The 16,213-nt window shown below is 42.2% G+C and overlaps 2 protein-coding genes across 2 annotated transcripts in view; one reads left to right on the forward strand and one right to left on the reverse strand.

Annotated features, from left to right (window-relative positions):
• LOC146716593 (uncharacterized) overlaps positions 1–16,213 on the forward strand; it is a 304,253-nt gene that overhangs the window by 271,525 nt on the left and 16,515 nt on the right. The gene's annotated exons all lie outside the window — the stretch shown is intronic.
• Positions 4,153–10,646, reverse strand: LOC146716608 (mitogen-activated protein kinase kinase kinase kinase 2-like). Its single transcript, XM_085452518.1, has 9 exons — positions 10,625–10,646; positions 10,422–10,545; positions 10,204–10,262; positions 10,016–10,119; positions 8,569–8,706; positions 8,409–8,480; positions 8,247–8,333; positions 7,940–8,164; positions 4,153–5,677 (listed from the first exon to the last, which is right to left on the reverse strand). Exons 1-5 carry the CDS (start codon positions 10,635–10,637, stop codon positions 8,656–8,658), a joined length of 351 nt encoding a protein of 116 aa, XP_085308644.1. The 5' UTR covers positions 10,638–10,646; the 3' UTR covers positions 4,153–5,677; positions 7,940–8,164; positions 8,247–8,333; positions 8,409–8,480; positions 8,569–8,655.

Raw genomic sequence — 16,213 nt, forward strand, 5'->3', positions numbered from 1 at the left:
TTACTCTTCAATTTTATGTGTTTTTTCTTTAAGATGGTATCAGAAGTTGCTCCTCCACCATGAAAAAAACCATCTGCATATATTCTTTCACTACATCCACGATTCTCCTCTGTGGTCTTCCTCATTCATCCTGTTTGGAGCTTAATGTTCAACATCCTTTATCTATTAAAATTACAGAAGGAGAAGAAAGTAATCATCAGAGCAGGAATCATGATAAATGATAAATAGATTACCAGTACATACAAACATAACACTTGCATAATTTCTCTGATAACGCTGCATTGGATGGGTTTATTAACGGTGGGCTGAAATTGTACTACAGTCTGCTGGTGAGGAACTTTTTTGAGTGTTGAATAAAATGTCCTCCACAATCTGTATATGAATTGTCATTAAAACCACAGAGATTCTTACTTATAAAGGAAAGAAAAGTGGGACAAAGCCCATCAACATATAGTGTATATTTTCTGAAACATTACAAAGATGCAGGTAATTCTGGGTTCACCTGAATTACAGATTAGACTGGTGGACAAACAGAGATGTTGTGTACAACTGGTGACAGCATCAGTGACAACAAATTAATCAGCGAGGCTGGAAGCAGAATTAGGAGGCGTCAGAGTCAGCGAGGGTCAGAGATCGACGAACAAATTGCCCACCTTCATGGATAATGCATCCCCCTCAGAAGGATTCAAAATTAGGCCACGAAGAACAGTTCAGGAAACCTATTTTGTTTCGTCTGTGAAACTGTATAAATAAAATGTAAATTATGTTAAAGGCAAACACATTTGTAAGCCATAAGAAACAAACATGCTTTGCAATATACCTTCAAACATCTGTATAGATTTGATACATTATTTATTAACTGAATTTGCTAACATGTCTTACATAGTGAGTGTGTCACGGCTGCCGAGGCGAGCCGTGCGGAATAAATGAGGATCCAATCGCAGGCAGTCGTGGAGAAGTGAAGGTGATTTATTGAACACAAAAAGAATGTGGACAAACAGCAAACGGGGCTCGAACTAAACTAAACTGGGAAACAACTAAACTACAGAGCACAATCCTGATTGAAAACGAGCAGAGGAGAATGACGATGAAAAGCAAGGAGAAGGCACGGTGGATACACTGAGTAATACAGACGAACCGGCAACATGCAGGAGAACACACAGGGCTTAAATACACACACACCAGTAATCAGGGGATGAGAGACAGGAGGGCAACACAGCTGGGAGAAATCAGAGCTGATGGGACAGGGGAAATGTAAACTGAACATACTCACATCAGACAGAGACCTTCACAATAAAACAGGAAACTCAGACACGGGGAACCAAACAAGACACAGATCTAAACAGACAGCTTCACAAACAGATGGGGTGACACCATAGACAGACAGAGACACAGACTCAAAGGCAGACCGAATATCACACATAGAACTCAAACAATAATAATAATCATCATCATCATAATAAACTAGAAAATGATAACTAAAAGCACTGGGTCACTGACCCAGGACCATGACAGAGTGTTTCTTTTACTGATGATATTTCTGTGATATGTATTTTTTATGACTGTCGCCAAAGTGCTTGCTCATAGGGGGTCATATGATTGTTGGGTTTTTCTCTGTATCTATGAAGCGCCTTGAGGCGACTTTTGTTGTGATTTGGCGCTATATAAATAAAATTGAATTGAATTGAATGACTAAATAATGCTCTATCGAACACCTGGCAATAACAGCAGGTGTGGCAATTTTGTAATTTGTTGTTTAAATTTGATATTATTGTAGGCAGTATATTTTCTTAGCCTTTGTCATACTCATGCTTAACCCTCTCAGGCTCAAATTAAGTTTTTGTTGCTAATGCACAAAAGAATACCTGCAGTGGTACTTCTGAGTAAAAAACTCATGAAATATGTATGTGGGGTGATCAGGTTGTTAGCTTTTAACTGTTGCATATCTGCAACGCCTGCCTTGAGAGGGTTAACAAAGCAATCTCAGAAACCGTACAGTAATCTTGGGTGTGTGGGGGTCACCCAGAGTCAGAATCTAGTGAGATATCAGTGTCACCTCTTACAGTTTTCCTGTAATCTGAGCTCAAATATGAGAAAATATAGAGTACAGTACAGTAAATTGGGTAAATTTTACTGTTAATTTTCTCTGAATCGTACAGTAATTTGGGCTGTGGATCACAGGGTGGAGTGGAAAAAGTGGAAAAGTGGAGATGAACCAAAACTGGGAGTGGATTGTGAAGTACAATAGTGTCAGGACCAGAGTTGGTCAAGTTACTTGAAAAAAGTAATCAGTAACTAATTACTGATTACTTCCCCCAAAAAGTAATCCTGTTACTTTACTGATTACTTATTTTCAAAAGTAATTAATTACTTAGTTACTTTTTAAAAACACGATTTACAACCTGAATAGGTGATAAAGCGATAGATCTTTCAGCCCAATTCTACTTTTTCTGCATAATTCATCATATAAAATGTAATCAAATGGAAAAGTCTCTCTTTTTAAAACTTGTTTAATTAGTTTTAATCTTTTAACTTTATGCATCAAGCAAAAATTGAATTATATGTAACATTCTCTGACTGGAAGAAATTTGTTTAATATTTAAACTTATTTTCTGCCCATTCCAGCACATAAAATAAAATATTTTTTGTGTTTACACTCACTCTTTCAAATAGATGCAAGTAAAACACAGCAGAAAATAAATAAAATCAAAGACTAGCGGTCCTTTGGCTCTATTTTCACCTGTAAAGCAGGAGTAGGGTAGGCGGAGGTTTACCCTGGTGCAGGTGTGCCGCGGTCAGTTGAAGAATCCGCGAGTTTCTCTGTGACTTTCCCATTACGTCGTAGCGCACTCGGTGCTTGCTCGGAAGTTTAGGGGGTTTTTTTCGCTGTAAAAAGAAGTTTTCTTCCCACGCACAACGGACACTAATGTTTTTGTCACTTTTTATGGAATCAAACTCAAAGTAAGGTCAGTACTTCCACGCTTTAAACGCTGCACGCTCATACTCTCTCCCGCACTCGATATATTATCCATTGTTGATCTGCACACAGCTGTTGTCACAGACGTTGCACTTGCTTACGTCACTGTCATGAGACATTCTCGCAAAAAAATCACTGTTTTAGTAACGCAGCGTTCCTACGGGAAAGTAACGGTAATCTAATTATCGTTTTTGCAATAGTAATCCCTTACTTTACTTGTTACTTGAAAAAAGTAATCGGATTACAAGTAACGCGTTACTGCCCATCTCTGGTCAGGACACAAAAGACTGCATTTCTAAGCCAGTCGGCACCCGTACCGTAATATGCATAAGAATAGTGCAACAACATTTTAGGTGCGGCTGGCTTGACTGTGTGGTCGTAAGTGAGGGCTCACTTGACCGCGGTCAAATATGGTGCTGGAGAAACAAACTACAGAGAACTTCGTAAAGAGAGTATTGAATGCTTTGGCGATGTAAATGGACTGGTTCTTATATAGTACTCAAAGCACTTTAAAGAACTTGCCTCATTCAGGTGTACGCAAGCACTTTTCTCTGTAAGCACTTTCTGTGTAATGTTCACACACATTCGGAGAGCAACTCTGGGTTGGTATCTTGCCCAGGGATATTTGGCATGCAGACGGGGATTGAAGCACCTTCCTCTACTACCTGAGCAAAGCCACCCCATGTTCGTCTGTGCACAGATTTCTTTCAATACAGTATTATCACAATTGTGCAAAAATACAGGCATGAAAGCTTAAAGTGCGCGATCACAATAAAGGTGACGCTCAGAGACTGACTGAGTGATCTGAGAACTCATCAGCGCTCCTCACTGCCTTCACTTACTTGCTGCTATGGGTGCAGGAATAACACAGTTATGCAGTTATCTGGGACTCTCCACCATTTGACCTTAGAACTGAAGAAGCTTCTCGGATGAGAGGTGAAACGTCTTCAAGTAACTTAAAGAAGTCCAGACGCTTTTCTTTACAAGCTCCTTTGACCAGTTATGCAGTTACTTTCTCAGTCTGCTAGAGCCTCCACTTGAACGCAAGAACCTTCATTTATCTTCTCAAACGGAATTCAAAATGTTTTTTACAAATTGAAGGATTAAGATATAAATCGCAGAAGCATCGATCCACACATTCAAAGAAGAACAACCCAACAAACTCTTCATAAAACTCCAAGAGATATGAAAATCTTTATTTCTGTCTATTCTGTGTTGTTAATAACATCACATCTTCACATAGTAGCAAAAACATATTAAACAAACATTAATCTCAACATGCATACTGTACTTCAAGTTTCTCTCATGGAAAGGCCAGTGTTACTTTTATAGTATCCTTTCCATAAATATCATAAATATCTTTACCCATGTAGTGGAATTATTTTATTTTTTCATTTTAGTTAACAAGTATAATGTGACCACATTCACTTTTTATCAGGACAAGCTACACCACCACGGTGGTTAGCATACAATAACACTGCCTTGTTCTCAAAGCTTCTTGCTAACTGTACTTTTTTCTGAGATGTTCTCTTTAAGTAAGGATACTGAAAGTGTAAGCAGTGTATACGGTCACATCACGTGCTTAAGGTTGTGTTAGCACTGATAATTCCTTCACAGTTCTTTAAAGATGCTGAAGTCATCATATCAGCTGTAAATGCAGTGCTGCTGCTGTCCTTACGCTATACTTTCAAGCATCACACTTTCTTACTGACCAGTTTATTTCCACTTTTTATGCTCTAGTATGGTGTGACTGAATGAAGTCAGCAAACCAAATTCTGTCCATCTGAGGATGAGAAGAAACTTGCATGAAATGGGAAGAATGAGATGAAGATGGCTCCTATGCTTTAGACGTGGCACTGTTTCTGCCATTGTAAGTACGCTAATGCTTGAAAGATCCATTAAAAGTCTGACACTTCACTCTTCAGCTGGAGCGTCCATCAAGTTTTACATTCCAGGTTTCCTCGTTGGGATTACGACTCAGACGATGATGTGAAAAATTAGTTATTACATTAAACCCATAAAATCAACACTGGCAAAAAAGCCGTGCACTTCACAGAGCAGCTTTCTATGGCCGAGCAGCTCCTGCAGGTGTAAGGTGTAGGTGTCACAGCACTCTGGTCCAAAGAGGTTATGTGCAGCATGCAGACAGAAAATGGCTTTACAGAATATGACTGAATGTTGAGGCACCAAAACACACTCAGTCTGCCCCTCAGTCTGATCAAGAAGAAAACCTGACTGAGCGCTTCATAACATCAGTACGATGATGTCCCAGAGGCCATGTTCAGGTTATTCTCCCGTCCACACTGAGCGGGCGGATCAGTGGAGTCTGCATTAGCTTTAACAGAAAGGTCTGATTTAAGCAGGTAAGCTGAATAGACAAGAAAAGCTAGAAAGCTTTATCAACTATAACCCCAGCGAGGACCTTGACAGGTGTCTTGTGTACAGGTGAAGGCTGGACAGTCAGCAGGATACCTTCCTAACATTTGTCATTCCCAGCATTGAACCGTTTCCTGGCACAGCCTCAGTGAAACAGAGCATCGTTTCCACCCCACAGTTACAGACAGGCTGTGCTTTTCTTTGGTAACACCGTCGAATGAGCCCCGTGTCCTCTCTCAGTAGCTGCTTTCGTGTCCTGTCAGGATGTACAGGCTGCTCAGTGCTGACGGGTCATCAGTCGGTGTGCTCTGAAGGATGATGGCTCTGCACATTGTCAGCAAATGAGAAGGAGATGAGTTGTAAAGGAGAACCAGAGAAAGGCAGTACTAACCTAAAGCCAGTGCCTCCACCTGCTTCTACTCCTCCCACCTCTAGTACTAACACTACTCTACTGATACTACAACCACTGTAGTTTGACTTTAATGCTACACACTGGTACAGTACTGGTACACTTACTGGAGTTTTACTCCTGTTCCTGCTCATCACCACGCCTACTACTTTTTTAAACTTTATGATAAGTGTGAACATTTACACACCAGCATACAAACAAGTTTAAAGTAGAAAAAAGGAAGCAAAGAGCTGAGAAATACATAAAACATAACACAGAAGAAAAAGAAACCTTTGCAGGGATTCCTTCTACACCCAGTTTGAGTAAAAACTAACTGAAACACAAGGAAAGAAGATAAGATCAACTAAAATAAGGGTTGTATAATAATACTTAGTACTGGCAGCCACCAGCGCTAAGCCTCAGCCTCCCAGTAGACACACCTATGGTACCGATTTAAAATCCTACATGTCTTTGTTCTCAGGTTATCACGTTCACAAACTTTGGTGTCCACGCTATTTGCCTGCCAGGCTGACAATGATTTAGATCACAGAAACATTTTTAAGCTGTTATTCCTGGTTTCACAGTGGAAAACTCCGGGTAACGTCCATTATCTTTGCTCCTGTATAAGACTTTCCTGAATGCTGAGGTTTGGTCTTCCACATGAAATTCAGTACTTTTGTTTCAGTTTCATTAATGATGCATTGATTTTGGACATATATGTAATATATATGTGATACACGACAGTCTTTGAGTCCGTCCTTCTCATATATAATCCCACTGTTTTTGCACTTCAGATGATTCCAGTAATGACTGATTTAAAAAAGAAAAGTGAAATATTTCTAATGAACTCACCACGATTCTTATTACAAACTTCATTAAGAGCTGCTGGATCAACAGGGGTGTCCTGGATTTGTTAGTAATATAATATAGTAATATATTATTATTAGTTTTAATTATTTAGTCAAAAATCAATTCCAGACTGCTCTGAGCAACATGCTGCAGCGAGAGTCCTGACAGGGACTAGAAACAGAACATTTATTGGCTCCCTGTTTTATCCAGAATAAAAGATTCAAAATCCTCACATAAAAGGTTTTGAATAATCAGCCCCTGTCTTATCTTAATGACCTTATAGTACCATATCACCCCATTAGAGCACTTCGTTCCAAGTATTTAAAAGTAAAATGGGAGCCAGACCCTTCGGTTTCCAGGCCCCTCTTGGTAAATGGTAAATGGACCGGTTCTTATATAGTGGTTTTCTACTCTGAGCACTCAAAGCTTGCCTCATTCACCCGTTCACACCCATTCATACTCTGACGGATGCACCGAAGAGCAACTTTCATGCAGGATATCTGGCATGTAGACGGGGAGTAGGTGACCTGCTCCCCCACCTGAACTACAGCCACCACTTCTGTGGAACCAGCTTCCAGTTTGGGTTTGGGAGACAGACACCCTCTCTACTTTTAACATTAGGCTTCAAACTTTCCTTTCTTCCCTGAATCCTCCCTTAGTTAGCCTAAGTCTAGGCTGCTGGCGGGTTCCCGTGATGCACCAAGTGTTTCTTCTTCAGTCGCCCTTTTCACTCACTATCTGTTTAAACACCTCTCTGCATTCAATCATTAGTTGAGAATATTCTCTGGCTCTCTTCCCCAGATTGTCTTTGTCCCGTCTTCCTCCTCTCACCCCCCCAACCAATCGCAGCAGATGCCCGCCCCTCCCCCAGCCTGGTTCAGGTTTTCACCTGCTAAAAGGGAGTTTTTCACCTTTGTGCACCATAATTGCAGGGCCTTTATCTTAAAATATACAGTGTCTTGAAATGACTATTGTTGTGATTTGGCACTAGAATAAAGAAAATTAGCACTAAGGAAAGTAGTTTTCTGTACAAAGTGTCAGGTAGACGGTAGTTGGTAACTTTAATGGCTGTTTTTCTTTGGAGGGCTGCATGCAAACACATAGGCTGCATTTCCTAAATCCTTGGATCTGAGTAACCAACAGAACAAACACTCTAGTGTGACTCCTGCTTTAATGCTACCATTAATGCTAGCAGTATTCATGCTACTTCCACATGCTACTCTGAAAATCACTTCCAGGTCTATTAACAATAGTATCAAGAAAAATACTATCCTGATTACTTCTGATGTACTAGGATTACTAGTTTCTCACAGTGATTGATAGCTCTTGTCAGCATACAGTTAACATACCTGTTTGTTCCCAGAACTCTGAACACACGACTCTCATCTGTAATTTCTTGTGTTACCTGCACATAAAGTGAAAATTCACATGTGTAATGACTTAGAACTAATATGATAAGCACATGATACGAGCTCAGCCAACGTTGGATGAATTTACTAGTTCATCACCTCATCTGAAACTCCTCCCTTTGAGGCCATGCTTCCAGAACGCCAGCACACTATCCTGCAAGCAGACTGACAGAACAGGAGGTGTCACTCAGCTTTCAGGACACACATCAGCTCTCATTCACTTTGTTTGTCACATCATCATTTCTACCTAGTGTTTCAATGGGGAAGTCAAAGACTATTTCTGCAGCCAGCTGTCTGGATGGAAGTCCTTGCAGGTTCACGATCTTTACAGTTCCTGTCCAAACAGTACACAGATTGAGAATGAGCATGAAAGACATTTGAAGGATTCACAATATGCGAGGGGACTTACTTTCCAAGGTGATGAGAACAGTGTCTCGGTCCAGCTGGGTTACCTGCACGACTCTGAGTGCTCCACTATCTCCTGATGCACGGAAAGAAGGAAGCTTGTTGCAACAAGTTGAAGCTTGAAGCTTCAGGAAGTCAGCAGAGACACGCAGAAACGGTCCTACCTGGCACTGGAACAGGAGCGCCGTTCAGCTCTATAATATCAAACCTGAGCTGTTGGCCGGTTGGTGGTTTATCATTACTACAGTCTCTCACTCCAACACACAGCTGAGAAGAGAATCTGGGAGTCTGATGGCGAGTTGCTGTGAAACAGTCACCAAGGAAAACAAAAAAAACTAAATAAATTCTCATGGATGGTTAAGTGATGCTTGTTAAACCTGAGCTGAACCTGTTCATACAACCGTCAAAAACAGCACAACAGAATTCTTGTATGATTATTAAATCTTGAGATTAAAGATAAACCGATGCCATCCACCCATCCATCCATCCATCCATCCACCCACCCATCCATCCATCCATCCATCCATCCATCCATCCATCCACCCATCCATCCATCCATCCATCCATCCATCCATCCATCCATCCATCCACCCGTCCATCCACCCGTCCATCCGTCCAGCCGTCCATCCATTCATCCATCCATCCATCCATCCACCCGTCCATCTGTTCGTCCAAACATCCATCCACCCATCCATCCATCCATCCATCCATCCATCCATCCATCCATCCATCCATCCATCCACCCGTCCATCTGTCCAGCCGTCCATCCATTCATCCATCCATCCATCCATCCACCCGTCCATCTGTTCGTCCAAACATCCACCCACCCATCCATCCATCCGTCCATCCATCCATCCATCCACCCACCCGTCCATCCATCCATCCACCTGTCCACCCATCCGTCCATCCATCCATCCATCCATCCATCCATCCATCCATCCATCCATCCATCCATCCATCCATCCAGCCGTCCATCCATCCATCCACCCGTCCATCCATCCATCCATCCACCCGTCGATCCATCCTTCCATCCATCCATCCATCCATCCATCCATCCATCCATCCATCCCCTAACTGCACGTCTTTGGACTGATGCCACTTTTCCATAATGTTGTGACACAGGCGTGTTTCTCCAAGCAGCACTGTGTTAGGACTGCAGACAGGCTTAACACAGAGCTCTGTTCTCACAGTACATACATTATCTTCATGAAATGTGCGAGACATTCACAAAAAAACTGTCAATTATCTGTGCTATGTGATCTAATGGTGCATGCTGGCGTTGAACTGTGTGCTGATAACACTGTTCCTGTAGCACAGAAAACACATGGTAACCATTCAGTTACACGAGCTTGGACCCAGAGAAGGTGCTGTTGGTGTTTTTGGACGGCGTTTATACAACGTTTCTTTTATTTAGTCTCTAAAATCTTGTTGGGCTTGAATAAAAAGTATGCATATGTTATTAAAAAACAATGCATGCTTCAGATTTTGATATGCTGTCTGTCTACTTTTATGTAATTCAGGTCTAATGACTGGTTTGCATTGTGGAAATAGGGTTAGAGTTAGAAAGGAAGACATTTATTCAGGTGGCAAGTTCGACATATCTGTACAAACCTTTAGATGCATGAACTTTTGAAGAGGCTCATACCACAAGAGTAAAACCAGGCCAGATGGGACAGCCCCGCACAGATATGTACTATCTGTGTATGGGTTTCTTGCTGAAACAGAGAGAGCAGGACTAAGTGTCTGCAGTTGTTCTCCGTGAACAAACAGACTGACCAGAGTAACTCGGCATTGCTTACCTACACTGCACCTCCTACAACCTTTAGTGTCAGGAATCTTTACAGATATGGTAAACTTTCTGTGGCCAACAGAGAATATCCAGGTCAGAACAAGCAGACAAAATTGGGTTTACAGTATCTTCCTTCCTCAAAATCAAGTGGTAGCATCATACATGACATTATTAACACTGCTGCACCTACAGCTCCTGTTTCCCTGCATCTGTGATGGCGTGTCGTACCTGAGACTGATCCGCTCAGTGAGGCGGTTGGTGCTGAGCGACAGGCTGCTGTGTTTCTTGTGCAGATGTCCTTTCTGTTCAAACAGAGCTGGCAGGCTGTGCGAGTAAAGCTGGGCCGACTTGCCTGCAGGATGGAGCCTTTTTAGAGCAGCATATTATCGAGTGGACACAATGTTCTCCGTTTGTGTCACGCTGTTTGTTACCTGATACGGACATCAGCACATTGTTCAGAACATATAGCCATATACATCGCTGAGGGAGGAGCTGTGGGGAAAAGACAAGCAGTTCACTGAGACTTCAAACATCCAGCTTCAGTCATCAGACTGTTCCAGAAACATCATTTCCTGGTTTTCAGTGCTCCTCCTTTCATCAGGAGCTGCACTCCTTACTCAGGTTTTTCAGGGTGATGCGATTAATGACTTGCACCTTTTTGTTATTACTTGCATTTTTACACAATGCTCTTCTACTCTGACTGACACTTTCAACTACCAGCTTGACCGCGCATCACTCTTTTCTACCTCAAAACGACCAGTTACACATGTCTGCATGAATTCTGCACGCACGTTTGCACTACAAGCTGCACACAAACACGTGCGCACATCCATGATTTACTCCAAACCTAACTTAACCTTCGGCGCTTTTTAACTTTCAACCCCTTCAGTGGAAACATTGGGAGAAGTTTGCCAGTGTGGTATTATAATATTATTTTATGCCACGTTAGACCCCTAATTGAAGATTGTGAATTATTATGTAGTTTTAGTTTGCATTATTCTCCTGAATTAGAAGAAGGTGATAACTATTGCATTTGTTAAACTGATTTGCATTACATTAGACTGCTGATTTATTGTGAATGAATGATATTGTTTCATGATGCATTATACTGCTGAGTTATAAGAAATACTGTTCGCAGAAAGTCATCGCCTTATTTGTCTGATTAGAAGAGAACAGAACATGCTGGAGTTTTCTGCCCCATCTCAGCAGGAGCAGATAAACAGGGAGCCAAGGTCGTAGCTTAGGCGCCGTGTGAGAGAAAGCATGTGAATGTTTAGGCTTTTATGATAAGGTGGGGGCCACTAGAGGCTATAAGAGTTTGATCAATGCTCCACCATTTTGAGATCTGATGCTGTCTGCGTACGGTGTCCATCTCCCACGCGTGTGATCATTAAAATCATCGTTTGACTCAACCCGGTCGGACCAGTGTTGTTATTGTGGTTTTTCCTCTTGTATCCATCCCCAATATTTGAATCCGTAACACCATCAAACTCGTCGTTGGAGGGGAGAGGGAGGGGAAACAGGAGGACAAAGGATGGCGGGAACAACTGAGCTGTAGTGCTTTTTTTTTTTCAACTGTGCAATATTTGCAATATTGTTTTATATTCGACCTTTTTTGTGGGGCAAATAATATTGACACCAGTCATTTTGTGTTTTTCTGAAATTATTCTGTTATTGTGTACAAAATATTAAAAAAATTCAGCTATATATGTTGATGCATGCTTTTATTACCAGTCGCATTGATTGCTGTAACGCCCTGCTCTCTGGTCTCCCCAAAAAGAATATATCACCCTTACAACTTTTACAAAACTGCAGCTCGTGTGCTGACGAAGACCAGAGGGTGGGCCCACAGTACACCGGTTTTAGAATCGCTGCATTGGCTCCCCGTGTATTTCAGGATCGATTTTAAAGTTCTTTTATTGGTTTTTAAATGTCTTAATGGTCTGCTTCTCTCAATGACTATCGCCCTGTAGCCCTCACCTCAGTAGTGATGAAGTGCTTTGAACGCCTGGTCAGAGACTTCATCATTTCTTCACTACCAGACACACTGGACCCACTACAGTTCGCTTACCGTCCAAATCGTTCCACAGACGATGCCATCTCTCATCTCCTCCACACATCACTCACTCACTTGGACACTAGAAGGGGGAATTATGTTAAAATCCTCTTCATAGACTACAGCTCTGCATTTAATACCATAATTCCCTCCACACTCACCACCAAGCTGGAGCATCTGGGACTCAGCTCATCTATGTGTCAGTGGATCTCCAGCTTCCTAACTGGCAGACCACAGGCAGTAAGGATGGGCGGACATGTCTCAGCCTCCACCACTCTCAGCACTGGAGCCCCCCAGGGGTGTGTTCTGAGCCCCCTGCTGTACTCTCTGTACACACATGACTGTGTGGCCACTACCAGCTCCACCACCATCATCAAGTTTGCTGACGACACCGTCGTGGTGGGCCTGATCTCTGATAACAACGAGACGGCCTACCTGAAGGAGATTAGGAATCTGGAGAACTGGTGCCAGAGGAACAACCTCCTTCTAAACGTCAGTAAGACAAAGGAGCTGATAGTGGACTTCAGCACTAAGCAGGAGAGGAACTACCAGACCCCTGTCATCAACGAGTGCCCAGTGGAGAGAGTGGACAGCTTCAAATACCTCGGAGTTCACATCACGCTGGACCTGTCATGGTCCTGTCACATCAACACCGTGGTGAAAAGGCCCGACAGCGTCTCTACCACCTCAGACGCTTGAGAGACTTCCAACTGCCCTCCAAGGTGCTCAGGAACTTTTACTCGTGCACCATAGAGAGCATCCTGACGGGAAACATCTTAACCTGGTTCGGGAACAGCACCATGCAGGACAGACGAGCTCTACAGAGGGTTGTGCGGTCAGCTGAGCGCACCATCCGCTCCGAGCTCCCTGACCTGCACTCAATCTACAGCAGGCGGTGCTGGACCAAGGCCAGGAAGATCGTGAAGGACCTCAGCCATCCCAACAACGGACTGTTCTCTCTGCTGAGGTCAGGAAAGCGATTCCGCTCCCTGAAGACCAACACAGAGAGACTGAGGAGGAGCTTCTTCCCGCAGGCGATACGGTCTCTCAATCACACCACCACACAGTACTGACCCACACATATGGTTCTTACACACACACTGGACTTTCTGGACATTGTTTTCACTTCATCACTTAAATCACTTTAAGCATATTTGCACTGCACAAGACACTAAATAATGTGGATTGCACAACACTGGTCACTATATTCTTCATTTCCAGTTAATACTTGTACAGCTGCTGTTATTGTGTATATATTTATTTATTTATATTTCTTCATACATTCTTATATAGTTCTATATTGTGTATTTTGTTGTACAGTTATTTTATTTTCAACTTTAATTTATATATTTTATCTTATTCTCCCAGTTAAATTTACCCTTCATTCTAATTTGTGTTGTACAGTTATTTCATTTTTAACCTTAATTTATATCTTATTCCCTCCTAGTTAAATTTACCCTTTTTAATTTTTCCTATTTATTTCCTATTTATTTCCTTTTTTTTTTTTCTTTAGGTCACGAGCAGTTGTCCAAGCATTTCACTGCATATCGTACTGTGTATGACTGTGTGCGTGAAAAATAAAATTTGAATTTGAATTTGATTTGGGCCGTCTTATCTCTCAGATCTGCTTTTACCATACGAACCCTCGCGGACCTTGAGGTCCTCTGGTACTGGCCTTTTGACTGTTCCCAAAGACAGCACACATACTCATGGAGAGGCAGCTTTTCAGTGGTATGGTCCTCGTCTGTGGAACAGCCTGCCGGAGGAGCTCAGGGCCGCAGAGAACGTACATGTTTTTAAGAACAGGCTCAAGACCACCTTTTTAATTTATCTTTCACCTAACGTTTATTTATTTTATGCTTATTTATTCTATCCTGTTATTCTATTTATTAATTTAGGTTTTACCTAATATTTATTGATTTTATTCTTACTCATTTTTTATCTTCTTACTATTTCTATTGTATCCCGTTCTTATTTACTTTATCTTTTTACCCTGTATATATCCTATTGTGACATATCTCCAGTGTTTCCTCGGAGGGGGCTCTCTGCACCGGGGCTGTGATCGACCGTGGCTGCTGGGGCTCTGGGGGTCCTCTCAGCCTGGCTGGGGGGGGATATGGGTGCATTCATGATTGTTTATGTTAATGAGAGTGTGGGGGGTTAGTTGGAGGGCGGGGTGGGGTGCTTTTAACCATGTAAAGCACTTTGTGCTACTTTTTTTGTATGAAAAGTGCTTTATAAATAAAGATTGATTGATTGATTAATTTCCCAGCTTTGGTCATTATATACAGTATTTTGGAGACAGAGAGTTACAGACTCTCTCCCAGACCACGGACTCATAATACAAGTCAGAGCTTTATAAAAAAAAAAAAGTTGTGTTTTCTAAATTGGAGTTCAAGTTATTTGTACTTCCAATAGTGTTAACATACTACACAGGTCATGAACAAGATTTCTTTTACATTTTCATTGTAAATGGGCTGAAGCAGTTCATTAAAAGTAGTCTAACATAAATGTAAACGCTGTAATTTGATTATTTTAATAAACCATGAAACTTGGATGGATTCGATGCCGGTGTGACCACAGTGCACACGTCTGCTGTCGCTCACAGTGGTCCAAGGAACCGCTCAGGGAGTTTGTGTGTTCGCTCAGACACCTGAAAAATTAGAGGGAACATTGGGCCTCTGACATTCAATACCCAGTTATTAAAATGTTAAGTGTAAATCATCCGCAGCCCACAATAGCAGCTGAATTTACTACGATTTCAGATCTTTTTACACGTCAATAAGAAACCACCGATGTGTAAAACAGGCTGACAACAGAATGACGTAAACCACACTGCTGCAACTGTGCAGCTCTCAGGTTTTATCTATTGTTTCTCTGTGTGGCCAGCAGGGGGAGGTGTTTTTTTTTTTTTTTTTAAATATTAATGAAAACATTTTTCATGAAAGTTGCAAATTTGTTATCTGTTTTTATGACATTTTTCACTGTGGATTACAACAACATCAACATTAGAAAATGAAATACATTTATAGTAGGTGATCATTAATCACTATTATTGGCACTATTAAAGGGCCCCAAAAATCAAACTTTGCTTAGGGCACCACGGAGGGCCAACCCTTTTTACACTTCAACGATTGTACACAAAATACAATCATCCATCCTTCTATCTATTTATTTTTGTCCACTTATATAATTCAGCATCACAGGGAAGCTGGATCCCAGTTGTTTTTCACAGAGGGCCAAGCAGTGGAGGGAGCTGCCGACCTCCCAGCAATACATGTAAAAGCTTTATTTTATGCTGACTCTGACATCTTTATCTATCATAAAAATTTGCTTCACGATCTGAAACACGTAAGTGTGGCAAATATGCAAATAGCTAAGAAATCAGGATGGGGTAAATCGTTTCTCACTGCACTTCTGTTAGGCGACTGAATAAAAACACAAAGTCAGCAGTCTGGCTATGAATGTCTTTAATGTTTCCAAGATCAGAATCACATCAGGGTGTACAACCTCACCCCTGGCGCCGTTGCCCACCTCTCAATTTTAAATACACGTAGACATTGAGGGCTACCAGGAGGGGCTATGCGCTTACCTGCTGCTGAGTAATTGCATATGAGAGCATGAGGGTGGGAATGGATGTTTGTATCTGTGTGTGCCTGTTTGTCTGTGTCCATATGTCAGGTCGGGTATCAGACGCCACCTCTCTGGGGACATCTCAGGCCCTCCAAGGTATGGAGGCCTATCTCCCCCCACCACTCCCCCTGCCAGTGGCAGACGCCTTCAGACATCGGTGCATTGGTGGTTCTTTGTGTCTGGGGATGGGCGTCCAGGTACTGCTTGTCGGGGCCTGGAGCCTGGGGCTCGCTCGGGCTCCTTCAGGGTGGGGTGCCTTTGGCCTCTCAGCCTGGGGCTCGGTCACTCTGGCACAGCTGGCTGCCGGCGGAGCTCACGGGCACGTCACGTT

The sequence above is a fragment of the Copadichromis virginalis genome, linkage group LG3 (assembly GCF_057382275.1).
Source record: "Copadichromis virginalis isolate Kocher_CV1m ecotype Utaka linkage group LG3, C_Virginalis_male_GT1.1, whole genome shotgun sequence".
In the NCBI taxonomy this organism is placed as follows: domain Eukaryota; kingdom Metazoa; phylum Chordata; class Actinopteri; order Cichliformes; family Cichlidae; genus Copadichromis; species Copadichromis virginalis.